This window comes from Pelodiscus sinensis, chromosome 4, assembly GCF_049634645.1.
Source record: "Pelodiscus sinensis isolate JC-2024 chromosome 4, ASM4963464v1, whole genome shotgun sequence".
NCBI classification, from domain to species: Eukaryota; Metazoa; Chordata; order Testudines; family Trionychidae; genus Pelodiscus; species Pelodiscus sinensis.
Genome location: NC_134714.1, coordinates 128,782,032 through 128,807,810, shown reverse-complemented (window position 1 = coordinate 128,807,810; position 25,779 = coordinate 128,782,032). Strand labels below are relative to the sequence as shown.

The 25,779-nt window shown below is 52.1% G+C and overlaps 1 protein-coding gene across 1 annotated transcript; it reads left to right on the top strand.

Annotated features, from left to right (window-relative positions):
• The first annotated feature begins 58 nt into the window (after positions 1-58).
• On the top strand, positions 59-24,628 carry LOC106731659 (uncharacterized). Its single transcript, XM_075928810.1, has 5 exons — positions 59-9,208; positions 12,210-13,314; positions 17,984-18,519; positions 19,226-19,342; positions 21,879-24,628. Exons 1-5 carry the CDS (start codon positions 9,064-9,066, stop codon positions 22,997-22,999), a joined length of 3,024 nt encoding a protein of 1,007 aa, XP_075784925.1. The 5' UTR covers positions 59-9,063; the 3' UTR covers positions 23,000-24,628.
• Positions 24,629-25,779: the final 1,151 nt, after the last annotated feature.

Below are 25,779 nucleotides of genomic sequence, written 5' to 3'. Positions count from 1 at the left end.
AGGGGAAGGGAAGGGTGTGGAAGGAAAGGCACAAAAGGGCAATGCAGAGGCCCCGGGGGGGGGGGCCCAGGGAAGAGTGTCACAGCTAGCCTTGGCTGAAACTTTCCCTCGGGGCCTCCTAGATGCACACAGCCCCCGACGGGCCTACTGCATGACAGCAATGCGCAGCAATTCAAAGGCCTTGGTGAGCCGCTCCCCCACCCGCGACAGGATGGCACATCTCCCCTTGTTCTCATACAAGTTGTGCAGGACACAGCAGCCTGCCACCACCTGAGGATGTTCTGGTTGTTGAAGTCCAGGTGGGTGAGGAGACACCAGAACCTCCCCTTCAAACACCCGAAGGTGCCCTCCACTATGATGCAGCGCCTGCTGAGCCTGGCACAGAAGTGTTCTTTGGTGGGGTCCAGGTGTCCCATGTAGGGCTTCATTACTAGGGGAGCAAGGAATAGGCTGTTACCTTCAATACACATGGGCATGTCGACATCCCTGACCCTGATGGAGTGGCTGGTGGGAGGGGAGAAGGAGTGCCGGTGTGCATCCTCTGGCAGAGGCTGGAGTTCCTAAAGCTGCGGGCATCATCCGCTTTCCCCGGCCACCCGGCGTTAAAGTCAGCGAAGTGGCCTCGGTGGTCCACGAGGGCCTGCAGGACCATAGAGAAGTACCCATTCTGGTTGATATAATTGGAGGCCTGGTGGTTGGGGCCCTGATGGGGGTGTTGGTGCTGTCCATGCCCCCCTCCTGCTGCCGTGGAGGAAGCCCACGGCAGCAAAGCCAGCCACAGTGGGGTCCACGTCAGCCAGGAAGATGACCCTGTGCAGCGGGATTGCATTGATGGCTCTTCCCACCGGTAGAATCAAGGGATCACAGGGTAGCCAAAGCCCTTTGGCGTTCCCACAGCACGAGCAACCCCCAGGAACCCCAGCTCCAGCATGGGGAAGGTGGAAGTGCAAAACCTCCAGGAAGGGAGAGTCCACTGTCCCCCGTCTCTAGGGAAGCCATTGCAGTAGTTCCCCACCCTCTTGGGACAATGGCAACAGAGTCCTACCTGCATGGGCATGGTCACGACGGTCGACCTTCCCCAGGCCAAGCTGGTTCCTGATGGAGCAGTAGCAGTCTGGTGTGGCAACCTTCCAGAGGGGGATGGTGACATGCTTCCGCAGGGGAATGGTGGGTTGCATGCCTGTGTCCTGTCACCAGAGGGCAGGGGTGAGCCACTGGCACAGCTGCAGGGAGGTGTCACTGCTGGTCATCCCACCGCTCCATAAGAATCCAGACCCACGAGTTGGAACTGCTGTCCCAGCGCCAGAAGGGGCGCTCCACGATGTGCAAGGCAGGCTGGGAGGGGCTGTGGGGCATGAGCAGCACGTGGAATGGGGTGAGGAGGTGCCCCAGAGTGAGGTGCTGGTCCTGCAGTAACTGCGCCAGGAGGTCCGGCTCCGTGGCAGAAGTGCTGTGGCATGCGCAAGGGCAACCAGAGCACCCAGGGAGCTGAGTTTGCTGTCCCTCAAGGAGGTAGGGCAAAGGAGGAGAGTCTGAGACACGACTGTAGAGGGGGGACCCCGTTAAGCATGAGCCTCAGGCAACAGCTGCTTGTCCCCAGGATGTGGGTGCAGTGATGCTCCCCTGGGATGTCCGCGCCTCTCTAGAAAAGTGCCCACTGTCTAGGCAACATACGGCCTTCCTCGACGCCCATCGCCTGAACCGAGCCCTTCGGTGTTGGCTCAGAGATTAGGGCTCGGCGCCATGCAGTGTCTCCTGGGATGACTGCCCTTGTCACTTCACACCTAGACCAGCTGCAAAAGTAGTGTGTCCACCACCTTCTGCACCACCACCCCCACCCCACGAGAACCTGGTGCAGGAGCACCCTGAGTGCCTGTGGGCCCGCCACAGAAGTTTTGAGAAGGAGCAGCAGTGGCGGCTTGCTTTCATCGAGGACTGACTGAGAGCGGAGGCGGGCGATCTGGGAGCAGCTGGCGTCAGCAACAGGCCACGTGCTCCTCAATCACCACCGCCACGGAGTGCCTGGTTGCAGCTATCAAGCAATGCACTTGCTGCCCCCGCCCCCCTCCAATTCTCAGCACTCACCCCTGCTGCCCCCCAATTCCTTCCCCAATTCCCCCCTCCCTACTCCTCTGGGCTTCTCTTCCTAGCCCCCCCCAGGAGCCACCGGGGCCTGCAAACACGTGGCAGTGAAACTTCCCGGGCAGCCAACGTGTCTTGGCACCAATCCCAACCCCAGCCCATAACCTATTCTCTCCCCTCCCTGCTACCAGATTCTTTCCCCAGTCCCGCACTTGTATGTTCCCTGAATAAAAATAACGGAGGTTTTTGTTTGAAAACAAGACTTCTTTATTGGAGCTGTAGGGGAGGGAGGGAAGGGGAAGGTAGAGGTGGTGGTGGGGAAGGCACACGGGGGCAATGCAGAGACCCCTTGTGGGGAGGGTCTCACAGGTGGCCTCGGCTGAAATGAGCCTCAAGGCCTCCTGAGTGAGCGCTCCATGTGATGGGTTCACTGAATGGCAGCAGTGCCCAGCGGCTCAAAAGCCCTGGGCAGCCGCTCAGCCTCTGCCCCCCACCCCGGCAGGAACATCTCCCCCTTGTTCTCTCTCAGATTGTGGAGGACAAAGCAGGCTGGCACCACCTGGAAGATGTTATGGTCGCCGAGTTCCAGACATCGTAACCTCCCTTTGAGGCAGCTGAAGGTGCCCTCCACCACCTTGCGGCACCTGCTGAGCCTGGTATCGAACCATTTCTTGGTGGGGACTAGGTGTTCCATATAGGGTTTCATCAGCCAAGGGATCAAGGGGTAGGCTGCATCGCCCAGACATACATGGGCATGTCGACATCCCGACTCTGATAGCGTAGTCGGAGAAAAGTGCCAGCGTGCATCCTCTGGAAAAGTCGGGGGTTCCTGGAGAAGCAGGCTTTATGTCCCTTCCCCAACCACACGACATAAATGTCCCTGAACCGGCCCTTGGGGTCCAGAAGGGTCAGCAGCATGATTGAAAAGTACCCCTATTGATAGTGGGAGGCCTGGTGGTCGGGAGCCGGGATGGGGATGTAGGTGCCGTCAAAGGTTCCCCTGCAGTTGGGGAAACCCATGGCTGCAAAGCCAGCGACGATGGGGTCGACGTTGCCCAGGGTGATGACCCTCCACAGCGGGATGACGTTGGTGGCCTTCACCACCTATAGAATCATCGGGACATAGAATCACAGGGTTGCAAGAGCCCTCGGGAGCTCACCGAGTCCAAAGCAAGACCAACCCCCTTAAACGATCCCTGGCAGGGCTTTGTCAAGCCGGGTCTGAAAACTCTGTAGGGATGAAGATTCCACCCCTTCCCTAAGGAACCCCTCCCAGTGCTTCCCCAACCTCCTAGTAAAATAATGAGAGTCAAACCTGCATGAGCACAGCCCCCACGGTGCATCTCCCCTCACTGAACTGGTTCCCGACGGAGCGGGAGCTGTCCGGCGTGGCGAGCTTCCAGAGGGCGATGGCGACGCGCTTCCGCAGGGGCATGGCGGGTCTCATGCGGGTGTCCCATCGCTGGAGAGCAGGGGCGAGCCACTTGCACAACTCCAGGAAGGTGTCCTTCCACATGCAGAAGTTCTGGAGCCACTGCTGGTCGTCCCACTGCTGCATGAGGATGTGGTCCCACCAGCAGGAACTAAGGATGTTAAGAAACAGGTCATGGACTAAGCATATAGTTGATACAATTTGTATCGACTACACAATTAGTCGATAAGGGGAGGTGCCCTGTCCTGGCTCTTGCTGGGTTCCCACTGTGGCTCTGCTGCTTCAATGTAGTAAAAGCCCGGCGGCTCTTCCTACATTTAAATTGCGGAGCCGCATCAATCCTGGAGCCAGTGTGAGCTGGAACTGCTCAGTCCTAGCTTGTGCCAGCTCCAGTAACTACCCCCGCTGTGGCTCTGCAGTTCAATATTTTATTCGACTAGTCCCACCACCCTAGTTGACTTAAATGTAAAATTAATTATGCAAGGGTATGTCAACACTAGCCCCCTAATTCAAACTAAGGAGGCTAATGTAGGCATTCGAAGTTGCAAATGAAGCCCAGATATTTATTTGCATCTTCCCATCCGGGCGCCATTTTTAAATCTCCCTAGTCCGAAAACTGCCCGCGGCTACATGCGGCAGTCAAACGTTAACTCAAACTAAGTCCTTAGTTCAGGCAGTTAGTTTGGACTAAGGGGATTTAAAAATGGCGCTCGGACGGGAAGATGCAAATAAAGCCCGGGATATTTAAATGCCTACATTAGCCTCCCTACTTCAAACTAGGGGGCTAGTGTAGACATACCCCAACAGACAGAAACCATATGGCTAAACAATAGGGAAGTAGGGACCACAACAGTAAAATAATAAAGAAGTTGAGATTTCACTCCTACAACTGTTGGTAAGTGATTTGTAGCCAGACAGAACAGTGTCAAACAACGTTTTCTTTAAGCTTCTTAAGATCTGTTTCCTTATTTGAGGATGGTGGGTACTATTAGGACCGGATCTTCTTTATAGCTGATATGATATGATTTTGATGGAATGTAGATGGAATGTGAGGATGAGACTTTTTCTGCTTCTTGGCTCATGGTCACTGCTCTTCTGATATGGCTGCAGAAAGAGGCCCAGAGCTTATAAAATCTTTCCTGCTGCTGTTTGCACAGCCACCCCTCATTCCTCTGAAGAAGAGGGTACCTCCTACATTTAACAACCCGTGCGGTTTAACAGTGCTTGCACCCTAACCAAAGCGATCTGAAGGTCTGTATAGGAATGTTACACTAGCCAATTAGCCCGTCATAAAACGGGATTTTCAGGTCTCTCCTCCATGTCCTATTCCCTTTCTATCTCAGTCTTCTTTCCTGAGCCTCCGGTCTCTCGCTCCGTCTCTCTCCTCTCCCATCCTCCTACTGCCTCCCCCCTCTCTCTCTCAGCTCTCTTCCATCACCTGCCTCTCTCTCCACCTCTCTTTCTCTTCTCTCCCTCCTGGCTCTCCTGCATGGGGAGCGTGGAGCCCAAACAGCTGTTTGCGCCGCTTGCTCCCACAGGGCAGCCCCGCGGAGCTGCTTCCTATAAGCTCTAGCTGCCCCCCTGCACCATTTCCCTTCACCCCAGCACTGATCCTGCAGCCTCCCAGTTGTCCTCCCCCTCGTTCCCCCGCTCACCCCGCGGCCAGGGGGTGGGGCCCGGCTGTGTATGTCACCGCCCCGCCCCCCTTCACCTCCCGCCGTGGCGCTCGGCTGAGTTCTGCACCGCTCAGCCAGGCCGCCTCGAGGAAGCCCAAATGGCCGCTTACTCTGCTTGCTCCTCTGTGGCGGCCCGGCACCCCCATGCGCCCAAACGGCCTCTTGCTCCTCCGCAGCGGCCCGGCTGAGCAGCACAGAAATCAGCCGAGCGCCATGGCGGGAGGGGAAGGACGTGACTCAGGCAACAGAACCGCCCAGAGGGAACAGCCAGCGTTTCAGCGTTACAGAGTCACAGACATTGGGCTACTATATATATGATAACACATTATGGCTGATCTCTTTATGGCTTGCCACAAAGAGCTGTGGAAAACACCAATAAGGCCACAAAGAAGCAAACGCTTCCAAACATTTCCTCCCTGAAACGTTTTTCAGGAGATAATTGGATAAGTGAAATAATGACCAGGCGAGAGAATGTAGATGGAGTCTTTCTGTTCACCCTGTGTCCTAATCTGAGAACAGAGGGATGAGAGATCAAGTCCCAGTTGTGCCAGATGCTGCACAGACGGGCTCCCATCCGTGTGAATGCGCTATTTCAAAATAATTCTGACGAATTTCGATGTTCACGCTATTTCGATTTTGTTATTTCAGGAGTTATTTCAATCTTACTTATTTCAGAATGATTTGCTAGTGTAGACATGCCCTCTGTGTGAAAGGATGGAGTCCACACTGTTCACTCTCATTAACACATTGCACGTTGTAGTGCACTTAATCACGAGGCTCCTATCCGAACTTGAGTCAGAGCTGCCTAACCTGCTGTGATCCAGGGACCGGAACAACGCCACATTACTTTTGGCATTAATGGAGCAGCTGCACATGGTGGACCATCGCTCTTCTGCTGTGGAAACAGTTCCTGAGTGATGGTATTGCATCATTATATAGATCTGGGAGGATGCTCAGCGGATGCAGAACTTTTGGATGCAGAAATCCCCCTTTCCTGGAACTTTGTGTGGTGCTTGCCCCAGCACTGTGATGCAAGGACACCAAAGTGAGAGCTGCCTGCTGGAGAAACACGTGGGGTGCATCTAGACTGGCAAAAACTTGCCAGCTGTCTACACTGGCCGCTTGAATTTGTGCAAGAACACTGACGTTCTAATGTAAGAATTCAGTGCTTCTTACGCAAATACTTTGACTCTCCCGCTCAGGGATAAGCCCTCTTGCGCAAGAATACTTGCACAAGAGGGCCAGTGTAGACAGGCACCTTAATTTTTTGTGCAAGAAAGCCCGATGGCTAAAATGGCCATTGGAGCTTTCTTGCTCAAAAGCGCGTCTATACTGGGCACGGATGCTTTTGCGCAAAAGCATCCATGGCAATCTAGACACTCTTTTGCGGAAATACTTTTAACAGAAAAACTTTTCCGTTAAAAGTATTTCCGCAAAATCATGCCAGTCTAGACGCAGTCGTGGTGTTGCCTTTAGGAATCTAGTGATTCCTCAATTGCTACTGGTTGGTCATGAATCAGTTTGGAGTCAGGAAGTGGGGCTGAACTATTGCACATGTGCAGGGCCATTAATTGCATCCTTCTTCAGAGGACGGTGACTCTTGGCAATGTGCATGAAATAGTGGATGGCTTTATGGAAATGGATCTCTCTAACTGAAGAGGGGCGAGAGATGGCATGTCCCAGTTTGGCACTGGACCACATTACCACAGAATACAATAGAGCTATTTTTCCATGGTGCGGTGGGTGTTCCATTGACATTAACAGAGGGTGGACCAGGAAACGTGACACACACACATCTTCAGGAACACTGGCCTGTACAGAAAGCTGCACACAGGGACTTCCTATCCATTCCTAGAAGAGTCCAGATTGAAATACACATGATACTGGGATACTCAGCATACCCGTTGCTACCATGGTTCATGAAGCCTTACCAGGGAAACCTGAACAGCTGTAAGAAGTGCTTCAACAATAGTCTGAGTAGGTGCAGGAGGACCATGGAGTGTACATTTGGCAGACTAAAAGTGCATTGGTGATGCTTTGTGGGAAGCTAGAGCTCAATGAGTAAAATATTTCCATGGCCATAGCTACCTGCTGTATGTTGCATAATATTTGTGAACCTGAGTGAAAATTTTGCTCGGGGTGAAGCACAGAGGCAGATCACCTGAATGGTGATTTTGAGCAGCCTGATGCCAGGGCTATGAGAGAGGGACAATGGGGGAGGGATTAAAATCAGGGAGGCGTTGAGGCAACATTTTGAGAATGAGCGCCAGTGATGTATATTTCTGTGCAGCAATCTGCTGTGCTTCGTTAGACCAAGTTTAGTTACAAAACACTAGTGACAGTTGATAGCCTAGGTTTTAGTAAGAAAAGTGACTATCCTGCCTGTATGTTTTACAGCTAGCTACTGTCACAATTTGTAGTATACAAATAAAGATTTGTTATCTGTAAGGGTATGTCTACACTACCCCGCTAGTTCGAACTAGCGGGGTAATGTAGGCATACTGCACTTGCAAATGAAGCCCGGGATTTGAATTTCCCGGGCTTCATTTGCATAAGCGGGGCGCCGCCATTTTTAAAACCCCGCTCGTTCGAACCCCGTGCAGCGCGGCTACACGGGGCACGAACTAGGTAGTTCGAACTAGGCTTCCTAGTTCGAACTACCGTTACTCCTCATTCCATGAGGAGTAACGGTATAAGATATTTTGTTTTTGTTAAACACTAGTAAACACAAAGCTTTGGTGGGAAGGGAAGTAGTAAGGGGCAGACTGTCATAGAATCATAGAGCTGGAAAAGACCTCAGAAGGTCATCAAGTCCAGCCCCCTGTTCTAGGCAAGACCAATTAGCTATGCTAATTTCAGTATAATTGTGGAGGCCATCTGAAAGGGTGGAGTGAACGGGAAACCAAGAAGTCCCAGAAAGATGAAAAGAATGGGTGGGACAAGTTTGGGGAGGGTGTGGAAAATAGTTCTAAAGTGGCCACAGGGGAGGCAAGTATGCATCTGTTCAGAATAGGTTGTGAGTAGGAATTTCAGCATCTCTCTTTGTCCCTCCATTTACTTTTACCATCCACTCAGCGGCCTCTTTGAATAATCTTCTGATTTTCTTTTCTGTCCTGCCTTTCCATTTCTATCTACTCCCTGTGTTCCTTTTTTTTTTTTTCTGTGTCAGAGAACTGTAGCCCTTCCTGGACCTTCCTGTAGCCCTTCCTGGACCTTTTTGCTCCACCTTGGTCTCTTTCTTATCTGGGAGAGGCTCTCGGCCAGTGGATTGGCTTTCTCCTGCAGGTCACATCCACGTAAGCACAAGAAACAACACACAGAAACATGGTGGCTAGTTTGCACACCCCATTGAATCATTAAAGTAAAATACATCTCTTGATGAGAAACGTGCCTGTAGGTATCAAACTTATGGCTGGAGTGGATCCAACAGCTCCACGGTGGCCCAAGCAGCTGAGCGTTCGCCCTGTGGAGTGGCCATGGTCTGGGGGGAAAATGCGATGTGAGCTCTCCGTGCCAACCAAATGGGAAGTGTAATTTCAAAAATTGGCGGGGCTTGAAGGGCAGCGGAGTGGCTATCTGTGTACATATGCGCAGGACAGCGGAGTTCAAACTGCTGACCAGAGCGGTCAAGATGGGCATTGTGGGATGCCTCCTGGAGGCCATTTACAGCGGCAGAACAAAGCACAGTGTCTGCACTGATGCTTTGTGGCTGAAACGTGGCCTCCAAACGCACTACACCTCTCTCTCTTCGAGGTGCTTTTATTTGATCACCAAAACATTTTTTTTTTAATACCCAAAAGTCACGTTGGCGTGTGCACGCCTCCGTCCCCTGTTTTGTCAACAACACTGCGTCGTGTGGAGAAGCGCTTAGTAATGAAACCCATTCTTTCCCCCCAAACAGGCTATTCAGGTTCCAAACCAGACTTAATCCAGCGGATTGAGCTAGGGGAGGCAGAACTCTGGGTTCAGGATACCGAGGACTCCATGGAAAGCTCCAGGTCTGAAAGCCCCTCCTCAGGTGAGTCTTAATAATCCAGTCCCTTCTGATTTACCCAGCAGCTAGAGGAGGGATCCTTTATGCAGATGGGAGCTGAAGGGAGACAAATTCAGGCTAGAAATTAGGGGCCAAGCGTTAATGAAGGGACTTCATCTCGGGAACAGCTCCCCTTGGGACGGGGTGGATTTTCCCTCACTGGGGGTATGTCTACACTACCCCGCTAGTTCGAACTAGCGGGGTAACGTAGGCATACCGCACTTGCAAATGAAGCCCGGGATTTGAATTTCCCGGGCTTCATTTGCATAAGCGGGGAGCCGCCATTTCTAAAACCCCGCTCGTTCGAACCCCGTGCAGCGCGGCTACACGGGGCACGAACTAGGCTTCCTAGTTCGAACTACCGTTACTCCTCATTTCATGAGGAGTAATGGTAGTTCGAACTAGGAAGCCTAGTTCGAACTACCTAGTTCGTGCCGCGTGTAGCCGCGCGGCACGGGATTCGAACGAGCGGGGATTTAAAAATGGCGGCGCTCCACTTATGCAAATGAAGCCCGGGAAATTCAAATCCCAGGCTTCATTTGCAATTGCGGTATGCCTACATTACCCCGCTAGTTCGAACTAGCGGGGTAGTGTAGACATACCCTGGGTGTGTGTCTAGACTACACCTCTCTGTCATAGACTCATAGACTTTAAGGTCAGAAGGGACCATTATGATCATCTAGTCTGACCCCCTGCACAATGCAGGCCACAGAATCTCACCTACCCCCTCCTAGAATAATCCTCTCACCTATATCTCAGATATTGAAGCCTTCAAATAGTTAGATGACCCCAAGATGCAGAGAACCCTCCAGCTGTGACATGTACCCCATGCTACAGAGGAAGGCGAAAAACCTCCAGGGCCTCTGCCAATCTACCCTGGAGGAAAATTCCTTCCCCACCCCAAATATGGCGATCAGCTAAACCCTGAGCATGTGGGCAAGACTCACCAGCCAGACACCCAGAAAGTTCTCTAAAGTAACTCCTATTGTCCCTCCATTGACCTATTTACCTCTGATAATGAATGGTCAATTAGTTACCAAGATCATGTTATCTCATCAAACCATCCCCTTCATAAACCCATCTAGTTTAATCTTGAAGCCAGACAGATCTTTTGCCCCCACTACTTCCCTTGGAAGGCCGTTCCAGAACCTCACTCCTCTAATGGTTAAAAACCTTCGTCTAATCTCAAGTCTAAACTTCCTACTAGCCAGCTTATATCCATTTGTTCTTGTGTCCACATTGGTATTAAGCTTAAATAATTCCTCTCCCTCCCTGGTATTTATCCCTCTAATATATTTAAAGAGTGCAATCATGTCCCCCCTGTCGACAGAGAGATGTAGATTAGGCACGTCGCAATTGCTAATGACGCCGGGATTTAAATATCCCGTGCCTCATTAGCATAAACATGGCTGCTGCTTTTTTCCGAAATGGGTTTTGTTAGAAAAAAACGGCAGTCTAGATGCAGATCTGTCGAAATTAATGCCTTTTTCGACAGATCATGCAAACCTCATTTTTTGAGGAATACAGGATCTGTCGAAAAAGGGTTTATTTTCTACAGATCCACGTCTAGACTGCTGTTTCTTCGGGAAAAAAAACCCCTCTGTTTCGAAAAAAAGCGGTGGCCATTTTTATGCTAATGAGGCACGGGATATTTAAATCTCGGCTTCATTAACAATTGTGACGTGCTTGATTTGCATCCCTCTGTCGACAGAGGGATGCAGTCTAGACATAGCCTGGGAGTCTGTCAATGGAGATGGGGCATCTCTCTCTCAAAACTTAACTCTAGCTCAGCCAGGGGTTTCTCACCCTAATCCTGGCCTGGTGTGGAGAAGCTGGGGGGGAAGGGCATTCAAGGGTGAACCTGCCCCATGCTCACCCCACAGTGTTGTTCCCTGGGGCAATACACAGCAATAGCTCTGATCCAGTGGGGCTCACGTTTCATCTCAAAATATCTTGGCATTGGAGAAAGTTCAGAAGGGCCCCGCCTGCTGGGACGTGAGGGCTTTGATTGCCAAAGAGCAGACGTGGGGAAAGGGAGGAATCCAGCGGGGCTCACGTTTCATCTCAAAATATCTTGGCATTGGAGAAAGTTCAGAAGGGCCCCGCCTGCTGGGACGTGAGGGCTTTGATTGCCAAAGAGCAGACGTGGGGAAAGGGAGAAAGCTGGTTACAGATGTGGTTGCCTCATCTCAAAAAATATATCTTGGCATGGGAAAAGGTTCAGAAAAGGGCAACACAAATGATGAGGGGTTTGGAACTGGTGCCATATGAGAAGAGATTAAAAAGACTGCAACTTTTCATTTTAGAAAAGAGGAGACTTAGGGGGGATATGGTAGAGGTCTATAAAATCATGACAGGTGTGGAGAAAGTAAATAAGGAAAAGTTAATTACTTGTGCCCATAACGTAAGAGCTAGGGGTCACCAAATGAAATTAATAAGTAGCAGGTTTAAAACAACAAAAGGAAATTTTTCTTCTCTCAGTGCACAGTCAACCTGTGGAACTCCTTGCCAAAGGATTTGTGAAGGCCAGGAATGTAACAGGGTTCAAAAAAGAACTAGATACATTCATGGAGGATAGGTCCATAAATGGCTATTAGCCAGGATGGGCAGGGATGGTGTCTCTAGCCACTATTTGTCAGAAGTTGGGAATGGGTGACAGGATGGATCATTTACCTGTTCTGTTCACTCCCTCTGGCGTCCCTGGCATTACATGGACTTTTAGTCTGACTCAGTCTGGCCTTTTTTGTCTGTCATGGATGGGACAGAGGGACATATGTGAGAGGCACTTTTGCCCTGGATGCCAGGTTACACCACTTGGTACAGGACTTTGGGCCCAGCCCCACAGGACAGGAGTCGCTGTTGCGGGGTGAGTCACAGACAAGTGGTGGACAAATGGGGAAATCAGGCTCTGAGATTTTTTACACTTTGACCAACATGCAAACTTAGCTGCGAGCTAACCCCAGAGTTCCCTCTGCTCTCTCTCCAGCAGGGCGCACGGTCCAGGGAGGAATGAGGAGACAGCTGGAATGTGGGGAGAGTGCGGGAGGAAAGCAGGATCCCACGGCCCATGGGGGGAACCATGGACAGGTTGGAGTTGGTCCCCATGCCGAGTGTAGAAACAGAGTCAGCCAGAGACCGGACCTGGCTGCAGGGCAACCGTCCCACAGCTGCGTGGACTGCGGGAAGAGCTTCAGCAACGCCTCGGCACTGGCCCAGCACCAGCGCACGCACAGCGGGGAGCGGCCGTACCGGTGCTCTGACTGCGGCAGGGGCTTCATCCGAGCCTCGGCGCTGAATCAGCACTGGCGCACGCACACCGGGGAGCGGCCCTACTGCTGCGCCGACTGTGGCAAGGACTTCGCTCAACTCTCACACCTGACGGCCCATCAGCACACGCACACCGGGGAGCAACGGTACCGCTGTGTCGACTGCGGCCAGAGCTTCTGCTGGGCCAAATCGCTGCACCGGCACCGGCGCATGCACGCCAAGGCGTGGCCCTACCGCTGCGTCGACTGCGGCAAGGACTTCGGTGATGCCGCCTCGCTGCACCGCCACCGGCGCACACACACCGGGGAGCGGCCCTACCTCTGTGCCGACTGCGGCAAGAGCTTCGGCAGCACCTGGACGCTGACCCAACACCGGCGCACGCACACCGGGGAGCGGCCGTACTGCTGCGCCGACTGTGGTAAGGGCTTCAGCAATGCCAGCACGCTGACCCACCATCGGCGCACCCACACCGGGGAGCGGCCCTTCCAGTGCACGGACTGTGGCAAGAGCTTCAGCAACGCCAGTGCCCTGACCCAGCACTGGCATACGCACACCGGGGAACGGCCGTACCGCTGTGCCGACTGCGGCAAGGGCTTCGGCAGCGCCAGCACGCTGACCAAGCACCAGCGCACCCACACCGGGGCCCAGCCATACCGCTGCTCCACCTGCGGCAAGGACTTCAGCCAACAGGCAAACCTCACCCGGCATCTAGCCACGCACGCTAACGCCTCTCGACCGCCGCCAGGGCCTGAGGGGCTTCCAGGAGCCCATGGGCTTGACACAGCAGCACCAGATACAGGCCAGGCTGTGGTTCAGGCTCCATGATGGACGGAGAGTCCAAGTGGGGACAAAGAAGGGAATTTGTCTGAGCACTGCAGGGAAAAGGGTGGACAGATGGATTGTGGAGAAGCTCACGAGCTTATTGTGCTTTGAGTTCAATTGATCATGGTCCATTTCATTCATGTGACCCTCCTACTCCATTTCACTGGGATTGGGCCAGGACACCTCATAGTCTGCCAAACACACACACTCCCTGTAGGCTGTGCGCATGTACAGCCGCTCAGGAGAAATTCAAATGCTTCCCAGCTGATAAACAGAGCGCTCACAGTTAGGTGGAGTGTTTCTATTGGTGGTGCACATTCACACATGCCTCGGTGCACATAAAAAATTATTCCACGCAATGATGGTAAAAATCCTGCCCACCGATGGAAAAGATTAGAAGGAACATTGACACAAACCCCTTCCTATCTGGGACCCAGCCAGGAACTCCCCGCCACAACCATTGGTTCCAGCCAGGACACTCCAGAAGTGGGATTTGCCGTCCCGTCTTGGTGTGGATTGGTCTGAGGGATAGAGCAGGACAGCCTGCTCTGTGTGATTGGAAGACGGCTCAGGAACTGTTCCGTGCTGCCTTTTTAAAAACGGAAATGTGATCAATAAGAAAAAGATAACAAATCTTTAACAAAGGTCTGTCTAACTATATTTGCTACGAAAGAAGATCCATTCAGTTGGAAAGAGTGTCAGGTGCAATGTTTCACATGAAGTGACCCTGCCGATCTCGACTCAGAAAGGTCACCTTGTTAGTCTGTAGCTGCAAAAACGAGTCCTGTGGTACCTTAGAGACTAACAGATGTATTAGGGCATAAGCTTTTGTGGGGAAAACCCACTTCATCAGATGAATGGGAGTGGAGTTTACAGAGGCAGGGGTGTGTATATAAGGACAACAAAAGAAAGAGGATACATGTGTAACTGAGGCTAATGAAATCAGTGGGGATGTGGCTCATTCACAGCAGTGGAATGTGGACATGGAAATGTTGACCATCGAGTATGGGGAGGAAAGTCCGGGTACGGGGGTGTGTAGAGCTGTCTTGTGTTACTAACGGTTCTTTCCTGCTGCTGGTGGACCAAGTGGATGAATCAAATGACTACGTATGACTGTGTGATGAACTACTGTCCAAGGACACAGCTGTCCAGAAATGGAAAGAGACTTTCCATAGAGACTTTATTCTGACGTCCAGAACATTGCGGGACGTTGCTGCCTACTGCTAGGATGGAAAGAGCACAGAGTCATGCATAGCTGGCCTGCAGGGAACCCACGGAAAGTAACTTGCAGAAGCAGGTCGCTGACTGGAGCTGGGTCAGCAGTTGTTCAGTGCATGGCCCGACAGGTCTGACCTAGGTGGAGATGGCACAAGGTGTTTTGCACAAAGTCATGGGAGTTTTCCAAAGTCTCAAGAGGCTTCGATTTCTTGTCGGACAGTGGGACGGGGCATAACCCATATCCTGGCTGGATAGTCCCAAGCTTTTGCCATGAGTCCAAATCACTTCAGAGAAGGTATAAAATGTCCCACTCCATGAACTAAAAACATCTGTATGACCGTGCTGTTGAGTGGGAGCACCTTTGCCTGGCCGGGTTGAGTGCCCCATAGTGGGTAGCAACAGATATCTGATTGCTGACAAATTCTCTCTTGTATAGCCCTAGCTAAGGAGAACACTGAGAAATCCACACAGAGAACAGACCTGTGGCTGTCCTAGCACCTTGAGTGAATCACCTGAAAGACTCCTTCTTTGTCTCTAGGACTAGCCATCGCAGTGGTAAAGCTGAGCGGGAGAGAACCCCTCCATGCCAACTCCAATGGATCTCTGTAGCAAAATGACATTTGTCTGGGTACTGATGTCTTGCCTGTGTTTAAACTAATTGCTTTACATCAGAGTTAAAACCTGCTGGACAACTAAAATCTGTGTATTTGTATTTCGCTAGTTGTGTAGAAGTTGTACTGGATCACTAAGGGACGAGGTCTACACAATGGAGCCTATACCAATGGGAATATGCCAGAACAGTTACCTTTCGTATAGATGGCATGTAAGCTGCCAGATGTTTTTCTGCTGTAGCAGGAACACCATCAGTGTTCCCTGTAAGCTGGGTGCTTGAGCGGACGCTCAGGAGTAATTCAGATGCTGCCCAGCTGATTAGCTGAGCATCTGCAGCTAGGTTTTTGTTTCTAATGTTGGTGCACATACCTTGGTGCACATAAAAAACTATTCTGCACATGGATAAAAAATTCACACGTGGATGGAAAAGATTAGAGGGAACATGGAAGACCCCTTCCCCGAACCTCAAGCAGACTCATGATACAACGTTGCCTCTAAAGCTGGGCAGTCATAGCACCTAGTGCTAGTGTTTGCTTTGTAGATGGAAGGACTTGTTCCACGGAGCTGATTTTTGAGTAGACCTCTCTGATGTTATCTATGGTGATATAAGCACTCTTCCACCAAGGTAGCTGTGTCTACACTGGGATTTTGTCAGCATGGTGCTTTTCCATCCCCTGGCCTGACCCATCTAGCTATGCCTATAAAACTTTCAACTGATGACCAAGCTGTAGTTGAGGCTTGATCCCTGAGGCTGTTGAAACTCATTACACTAATTTAATAATGTCCATACAGCTAACATCATTGAGAGAGGTGGCAGAGCGGACAATATTCTGTTTAGAACAGGAAACAGCTTCCATGGGCCATAGCAAAAGTTACAGCAAGAAACACAGAGGGCATGTCTGTGCTACCAGCACGGTGGTGGCACAGTGTAACATTGTACTTACCACAGTGATGAAAGGGGTTTTGCCGTCTCTGTAGTAACTCCACCCCCTTGAGAGGCAGTAGCAAGGCTAATAGAAGAATTCTTCCAGTGACTTAGCTGCTCCTGTGACAGTTCCCCCACATACTTTATGAAATTGGCTTATGAATATAAATATGTGTAACTTGAAGATGCTTTAGACAAAATACCTCATGTCACCTATCGATGTTAATGTTACAGTCTGCAGGATCTGGATCTCTTATTTGGGTGCATGTATTAGTCTTGTACGAAAAGTTAGAAACATGAGGCCTAAAACGGTTTTAAATGTGCAAATGTAAGCTCTCAGCGGTGCTCCTAGAAGCCTTAATGAGTGGGTGATCACCGGCTTAAAGGACAAACAAGGCTATTCTCAAGTCTGTTAAGTCTAAGCAGCGGTTGTTCTTATGAAGACATGTGACCATACGACCTGATAATGGGGTATCAGTTTGACCAGGTAATTTCCCATGGGAAGTGGGGGTAGCAAACAAAACATTCCCTCCAAGGAGACTCAGTCTATATGAACAATGCGAAGCTATCTGTCCTTTTGTCTTCCCCTGGCTTGGGGAAGAGCCTGGAACATTAAGATACAAAGGGAACCACCAGAGACCCAAGTCAGAGTAAACGATTATCTTTTGACTTTAAGACTGGCCTGAAATAAGAATGAGCTCTTTAGGGTTCGGAACAGTTGGTAATTTTTTTAACTGAATTAGTTATGAGTTTTTTTTCATTGTAATTCGGTAAATTATGTTGCTCTGTTTGTTTTCACTTTCAACAACTCAAATCTTGCTGTTTGTACTTAATAAAGTCGTCTTTGTTTACTACCAAACCCGGTGTAAATAACTGTTACCGGGGGAGGGAGGGACAATCAGTGTACATAGTCCCTCTCTCATTTGACAGAGGGTGAACATCCTCATGAGCTTTTCTTTTACTCAGAGAAAGATGGGTTTATTTAGGGGTGTGATCTAGGACTGCGTTCTCCCAGAGCTGAAGTGATTTAGTGTCTGCTTTGCTCTTCGGGGTGGGGTGGGGTGGGGTGGGGGGAACGAACTCTGTGACTTGTCTAGGGGAGACCAGAGAATCTGGCCCATCAGGATAGGGTGGTGAGGAGCCCCAGAAAGCAAGAAGGTGAGTGTCAGGGCAGTCTCACACCAGGGTACCGAAAAAACAACAAAGGGTCTGGTAGCATTTTATAGACTAACAAAACATGTAGATGGGATCATGAGCTTTCATGGGCACAGCCCACTTCTTCAGTCACACTGCCATAGCTGGGACCTCCGGTCTCTGGCTTGATGCTGCTCCATCTGTGCCCTTGGGTGGCCACTTCAGATTGGCACCCAGAGGGATTTGCTCAGGAGGGGGAGGGTGGGTCATATGGTGTCCCAGGCAATGAGTTCCTCCAGCACATGCCACTTTTGGGGGCAGATCCCCACTGCAGGGCTGAGCAAGGCTGCTGGCCCGGCCCAGTGGGGTCCACCAAGGGAAACCTGTTTAAGGAGGAGCATGCTGCTGTCACCCCAAGAGGGGACCTGCCCCACGTGGGGCAGGAAGCTGCACGGGGTGTCCCCTTGAAAATGGGGGCCTTATTTAAAAGAACTCACATATATAGAATGCCAGATGGGGGGGGAGGCTTGAGCCAGGGTTAGCCCCCAGGTTCAGTCCGGGGGGCCCAGACTTTCCTTTGGGGCCTTATTTGCTATTTGTCCTCCCTGGAGGGCTTAGAGTTCGGGGCTGCATGTCCTGGGGGCTGAGCCCCGGACGCCCCGCTGGGCTTCGTCCCCGACCCGCCCCCTCTGTGCAAAGCCGGCGCCGGCGCCCGGGCAGTGCCAGAGGGGAGGGCTGGGGCAAGGGCGGCGGATTGACTTGAGCGGCCCCCGCCTCGCCAGGCTCCAGCGAGCCGAGGGGACGCGGGACCCAGGCGGCTGCAGCGGCGCAGGGGCCTCCCAGCTGCTGGAGGCGGCGCAGGCGCGGGGCGGGGATCGCGGTGCCTGGTCCCTGCCCGGCCGCAGGCGGCTCCCGGGTGCAGCCCCGGCGCGCGCGGGGGAGGCGCTGCCCGGCCATGGCTGCAGCGGGGCCGGCGCAGGTAGGAGGCTGCGGGTCCCTCCCGGGGCGGGGGCAGCAGCGGGGCCGGGGGGCGCGTCCCTGGGGGAGGTCCCGGCCGGGCAGAGCAGACCGGGGGCGGCCGGGCAGGGGCAGGAGGAGCCTGGGCTGGGGGCTGCGGGCGGGGCGGGGGCGCAAGCGCCTGTTCCCGGCCCGGGGCGGCGGGCGCTGAGTGCGGGTCGCTTGTGCCAGCAGCCCCCGGTGGCGTTCGAGGACGTGGCTCTGTATTTCACCCGGGCGGAGTGGGAGCTCCTGTCCCCGCCGGAGAAGCAGCTGTACCGGGAGCAGATGCTGAGGAATTACCGGGCCCTGGTTTCCCTGGGTAAGGACCAAGTTCCCTTTCGTAAAAGCGGTGCGGTGTCTGGGCCCGCTCCAGACCACAGCTGCCAGGTGTGGCTGCATCCCCGTGGTGGCAAATGTCAAATGCCAGCCCCTCTCAGGCCGGCTCCCTGCCAATGCAGAGCGCAGGGCTGCAGAACCTGGGGCTAATCTTAGTGTAACTTCTCTACTTGCCTTATGTACCTCAGTCCTGGCACAGAGGTGGTCGCAAACAGCACCCAGGCAAATAAGGCAGGGAGAAAACCTTTCCTGCTGCTTGTCACAGCTCCCCACCTCCTCCAAAAGAAGGAACATGGTGCATGTAACAACCCTCTGGCTGAACAATGCCTGCACCCCAAGCCAAAGAGCTGATAGGTCCCTGTATCAGCACCACCTGCCATAACTCAACCCCCATTGCAAACTGAGAGGGATCGTAGACCTTGCTGCTTCAGAGTACAAGGTGAAATTGCCTGGTGTGAGGCAGGGAGAAATCTCTATTGAAATACGTCTTCTGTATGCTCCTGTTTGGGATCTTGGCGCGTACCTCTGAAGCAGCGTCAGCATCTGCGACTGGGGCCTGGCCATGCCAGGTGCTGCACAGACACACCCTGTCCGAGATGGGGCCCCATTGTGCTGGGCTGCTCCCAAACCCAAACCAATCCCTGACCCCAAAACCTGAGTAATAAAACTCGCCCTGTCCCCTCCCGCAGGCTTTTCAGGCTCCACCCCGGATTTAATCTGCCGGATCGAGCTCGGGGAGTCAGAGCTCTGGATCCAGGATGCCAAGAATTTTAAGGAAAGTTCCTGGCCGGAGGGAGAGTCTTCAGGTGAGTGACAACGCTCCGGTCCCTTCTGATCTGCACAGCTGCTCAGAGAGGGCTCCTTAATGTAGAAGGTGGAGCGAGAGTCGCTCCCTGGGTGCTGAGGGGAGACTAGCTGAGGCTGGGGATCGGGTGCCAGTGTTGCTATGGAAGAGGAGTGAACCGCTGGGAGAGGTCCGGTCGGGTCAGGGTGGATTATTGATCACTGGGAGTGTGTCACTGGAGATGGGGCGTCTCTTAAAGCCCAGCTCTAACTCCGCCAGGAATTACTGGGATGCAGGCAGGAATGGCTGGGGCAGATCCTCTGGCTGGGGCAGGCAGGAAGCTCTGATCTTGGATCAGATTTGATTCCCAAAGAACTTCCTTTTGGAGCCCAGTTTTTATAATGAACCTTGAATCTTGCTGAGATGAGCCTGAACCCTCCATTCTGCTTAAGTGTGACAAAATAATTCTTTGACCAATCCTAACATACAGTAAAAAAAAACCCCATTATTTAACCAGTCATGCCCCACCACCTGGATTGATTTGCAATTAAATATGTGATGGACAGAAACAATCAGAGAACCAGACAGAGACGATATATTGAAACAATAGAGAGAAAACCATCAAGGAATGTGAGTTCGCACCCTGGAGTGTTCAGTAGATTCTTGCCAAGTGCAAAGCTCTCAAAATAAGTTTTCTTTAACCATCTTAAGATCTGCAAGAACAACAAGAAGTCCTGTGGCACCTTATAGACTAACGGGTTTATTGGAGCATAAGCTTTCGTGGGCAAAGACCCACTTCGTCAGATGCATCTGTTTCTTTAGCTGACAAGGGTGGGTACTGTTAGGACAAGATCACCTTCTTAACAGCCCTGTGTTCCATTCGTTAATGTAATGTAGATGAAATGTGAGGCTGTGACTTTCTGCTTCTTGACTAATGGCTGTTGCTCTCCTCGTGTGTCTGCAGCAAAGCCTCAGACTGTACAATATAGCTACAGGAAAAGGCCTTATTCTTACAGTCTTAGATACTTGAAGCATTTCAGCTCAGCAGCTGCCCCATGTTCCAAGTTGCTGCTGCAGGAGAGGATGCATTTGGGGACCAGATGGAATTCTCCTGCGAGCCAGGAGCTGGGCGCATCCTGGTGCATGGGCTGGGTGTGAGAGAGAGGATGGTGGAATGGCCTTGGTCACATCCCCTCTCCTTCTGCTTGCTCTTCATTGTCTATGCTGAGGACCCCTCTCCGCCTCAAGGCATGTGCGACTCTCGTAGCTCAGAGGCCTGCTGGGTGACAGCTACTTACCCCTTCCAGTTCAGCAGTACCGCTGATGGGGATGTGAATCGAGAGAAACGTGTTTCTGGGGTTGCTTCTCTCACACCCTGAGTGTGTCATTCCCTCCACCCTCTCTCACCCCACCCTCTCCAAAAGAAACCCCAACCCTCTCCCGGATTTTAGTTCCGGCCCAGAGTGAATGACTTCATTAGATGGAATTCCTTGGAAAGGACTCAGTCCCCCACGGGACTAAGCTATATTATTCCAAGGGCATCTTTGCTCTGACCTGGATTGATGGGCAATGATAGATCAAGCAGGGGCCAGTGTATTGCGTCTTGTATAGAGTAAGGGTGCAGATGGGAGAGTTTCTCTGTTGACCCAGCCCGGTGTGGCTCCCGCGGTGAGCAGATCTAAGCTATGGCGATTTGAATTACATGACTGACGTAACTCAAATAGGTTAGCATAGGTCAACCTGTGCTCATAGTGTAGATCGGCACTAATGCTGGTTTATACTGGTTTAACCACGTCCAGATGTATTACCAATTAATGTAGTTTGCGCTGTGTTACTTATATTGGTTTCAAACACAGGCCTCATGCTATAAAAAAGGAAAAAAGCGACAGCCCTGCACCATCTAAATAAACCCCTCGGATTGAAATAAGAAGAAAATCAGTCTGAAAACCGCACCAGGGCCCTCTTGTGCCCGGTGCTTCACGTTTCCTGAGCAGGCTACAATTTAAGCATAAAACAAGATCCAAACGGTGCACGTGGGAGCAGGCGCTGCACAGTTACCACTAGGTAGAACCGCCCGGCGTCAGGCCACAGACTAGCTACAGCTTTGGGTATCAAAAATTGCAGAGCACTTACAGTCCCGGGTCGCTACATTTCCTGTGATGGCTCCATGATTTTTAATAGAACCAGCCCTCTTCCTCGCCCGGCCCACGGGGCGCATGCCGCCCAAAGATGCACGCTCCCTGCAGCTCTGCAACCCTAATCCCAGCCTGGGGGAAGGAGGTTACAGGGCAGGTGGGGGACAGTGCCATTTGGTGAAGTTTGGCCCTCTTCCCCCACTGTCATGGCGGGGGGCTGGGACAAATGTGAGTGGCACTTTAACCACAGGCCAGGTGTCATTGCCCAGTGCGAGACGGTGGGTCCAGCCCTGTGGGTGAGGAGTTGCCTGGCAGGGTGAAGGGCCCTTCCAAACACCAGTTATGGGGAAATGGATCCATGGTTCCTTGATGAACCTGCAGTCCTAACCATGAGCTCACCGGGGTTCCCTCTGCTCTCTCCAGCAGCGCCTGGAGTCCCAGGAGGAACAAGGACACCGTCGGACTGTGGGGAGAGCGTGGCGGGAAAGCAGGGTCCCACATTCCAGAGCCCTGCACAGGACACAGTCCGTCCCCAGGGTAAACTCAGCCAGAGCCCGGAGCTGGCTACACACCCAAGGCTCCCCATGGGGCAGTATCACCACCACTGCCTTGACTGCGGCAAGAGCTTCGGTGACACGGCCGCCCTGACCCAGCACTGGCAAACGCACGCTGAGGAGCAGCCCTACCAGTGCGCCGACTGCGGCAGGGGCTTTAGACAGAGCTCCAAGCTGAGGCGGCACCAGCGCACGCACACCGGGGAGCGGCCCTACCGCTGCGCCTCCTGCGGCAGGGGCTTCGCGCAGCAGTCCCACCTGAACGAGCACCAGCGCACGCACACGGGGGAGTGGCCCTACCGCTGCGCCGCCTGCGGCAAGGGCTTCACGTACCTCTCCGGCCTGAGAACGCACCAGCGCGTGCATGCCGGGGAGCAGCCCTACCGCTGCACGGCCTGCGGCAGGGGCTTCACGCAGAGCTCCAACCTGCGAACGCACCAGCGCACGCACACCGGGGAGCGGCCCTACCGCTGCACCGACTGCGGCAGGGGCTTTGCGCAACGGTCCCACCTGAGCGAGCACCAGCACACGCACACGGGGGTGTGGCCGTACCGCTGCGCCGCCTGCGGCAAAGGCTTCGCGTACCTCTCCGGCCTGAGAACGCACCAGCGCGTGCACACGGAGGAGTGGCCGTACAGCTGTCACGACTGCGGCAAGAGCTTCAGCAGGGCCAGCGCGCTGAGCAGGCACCAGCGCACGCACACCGGGGAGCGGCCCTTCCAGTGCATGGATTGCGGCAAGAGCTTTGCACGGAGCTCGCACCTCGGGAGACACCAGCACATGCACAGCAGGGAGCAGCCGTACCGCTGTGCCGAGTGTGGCAAGCTCTTTTTGCAGTTGGCCAGCCTCACCCGACACCAGGGCACCCACACCAACGCCTCTCTGCCACTGCCAGGGCTTGAGGGGCTTCTGGCGGCCGGGGGGCCCGGCACAGCACCCACAGATGCAGGTCAGGAGCTGCTTGGGGGGAGGGATAGCTCAGTGGTTTGAGCATTGGCCTGCTAAATCCAGGGTTGTGAGTTCAATCCTTGTGGAGGCCACTTAGGGATTTGGGGCAAAAGTTTGTCAGGGATGGTACTTGGTCTTGCTGTGGAGGCAGGGGACTGGACTCGATGACCTTCAAGGTCCCTTCCAGTTCTAGGAGATAGGCAATCTCCATTAATTTGTTTCTGTCTCCGTGATGCCCAGGAGAGACTGTGGGGCAGGGAAGGAGACTCTACTGAGCAGGGTGTGGAAGAGCAGGCAGTTAGGAGTTGCCCAGGCTGTCTGTTCGAAAGAGGAAAAATATTAACTGTGTAACAAAGGTCTGTCCAACCGGATGTTTCTTTGCCCTTAAAGAAGCTGATGGCTTCAGACAGCTAGTGTGAAGTGTAAATCTTTCAAGTGAACCAACCAAAATGTTCTAAGGTAGCAGTGGGCTGGCTTGTGTGTGGGATGCATGAGTGGGTCTCCTTCATCTCAGTGGACTGCAAGATTGAAATCAGTCCTGTGCGCTTACCATGACCCCGAGAATAAGATCAAACACGTTCATACGTGGCATGCTAAATATTTCGAAACAAGGAGAAATGCTTCAGCCATTCATATTTTAACAGAACTGTCATCGACTCTGAATAATAAAGAAACATTTATGCTATCCTATCCCAGCTGATTCGCAGCATTCAAGCTGTGGGAGGGAGTAGGGGAAGCGGGGATGGGGTGCTCCGGATGCGCTCGGAGGGAGAGGGAGGCATTACTCCTGGAGGAATTCTGTACTTAAAAATGGTCTGACGAAGTATTTTAAAATCTGGCGTAAGAACAGCAGTGTACTCGCGATCGCTGCAATTATTTTGGTGATTTATTTCAAAATACTTGTCGGCAAACGTCTGTAACAATAGAGAGGAACGAAAAAGATTCCGGAAGCATTTTTGAGCAATAGATGCAACCAGAATCCAGCTTAAAATGTTGGAAGAATAGAGAAAATCACTGCCAGCAGGGAATCCATCTCCTCTAGACAACAAAATGGGGAAGGGATTTGCCCTGCTTACAAAGATACTGAAGACAAAAAGGAATTTCCGTCTGCTTTTTCAGCATCTGTGTGAAATTCACCATGTCCCAGAGGAACAGTGTATGTCCCAGTTTGACTGGGAAAACCAGGGGAGCGTTTAATGAAATGGATATGGATGAAGCTTGGAATGGTGTAAAATATAAAGATATTGTATTAAAATGCTTCAAGGTCTCCTCTGAAATGTACAGGGGAACATTTAGAAATTTTAAAATGTTGAATGGTATTTATGTAGCATCACAGAATGTTAGAACTGGAAGGGACCTTGAGAGGCCATCCAGTCCAGTCCCCTGCCCTCCTGGCAGGACTAATCACCATCTAGATCGGCAGTTTCTAACCACCAGTCCGAGGCCCGGTGCTGGGCTGTGAACTGCTGGCGATTCTGGGGGCTGGAGCACACCGCCCAGCATCTCCCCTCCGTCATGGCTGTTGAAAGAGACATGTCCTACCCGGCTCTCAGCCAACCAGAGGGGTGGGCGCTCCTCCCTGACACGAAAGCACGATTTGCTGCGCGCAGCCTTAGAGCAGCTGAGACCTGGACAGCAGCGCTCGGCTGACGGCTGGGAAGCAGCGCAGGGCTAGGTGAGGGGGTTTTGGGGCTGGGGGCTCTAAGAGGTGGGGGGCTGACACTTGGAGAGCTCTGGGGGCTGGGGCTTTTGGCAGACTGGAAACATTGTATTTGCGTATTTGCATATTTATTATTTGCATAATAAATATGGAAATAGACTGTTTCCAGTCTGCCAAAAGTTTGTGAATGGGTATGCCGGTCTGCGATATAAAAAAAGTTTGGGAACCACTGATCTAGATAATCCCTGATAGATGTGTATATAACCTGCTCTTAAGTATCTCCAATAATGGAGATTCCACAACCTCCCTAGGCAATTTATTCCAGTGTTTAGCCACCCTGACAGAAAGTTTTTCCTAATGTCCAACCTAAACCTCCCTTGCTGCAGTTTAAGCCCATTGCTTCTTGTCCTGTCCTCAGAGGCCAAGGAGAACAATTTTTCTCCCTTCTCCTTGCAACACCTTTTTAGATACTTAAAAACTGCTACCATGTCCTCTCTGTCTTCTCTTTTCTAAACTGAACAAACTCAGTTCTTTCAGACTTGCCTCATAGCTCCTGTTTTCTAGACCTTTCATCATTTTTCTTGCTTTTCTCTGGACCTTCTCCAATTTCTCCACATCTTTCTTGAAATGCGGTGCCCAGAACTGGACACAATACTCCAACTGAGGCCTAATCAGCACAGAGTAGAGCAGAATGACGACTGCTTGAGTCTTGCTCACAACACTCCTGTTAATGCGTCCCAGAATCATATTTGCTTTTTTTTGTCAGGAAGTGGACTACTGGTGTAAAATCTTGGGGTAATTTTGAACAATTAATGTAATTAACTACACTTGAATAGGTGTTAAATTTGGTACCAGATGAGATCTGTACTGCTCCCTGGGATTAAAAAAGCCCACTTCTATTTTGTATGCTACTGACGTTGCAGATGAGTTTGTGCGGAATCGGAGTCCTGAAAGATATAAGCCCTTGGGTAAGAATAGTTACTCTTCCCCAGCCTAAAAGAAGAAAAGGATTTAAACATGGGACTTCTGTTGGAGGTGCTCGTGTGGGATGTAATTTGTGTGGTGCACTTGGACACATGTTATAAAAAAAAAACAAAAAAACCCCAGCAAACTCAGTTATTCCAAGCACTCAGGCAAACCAAACAGAGTCTAACGCTGCCAC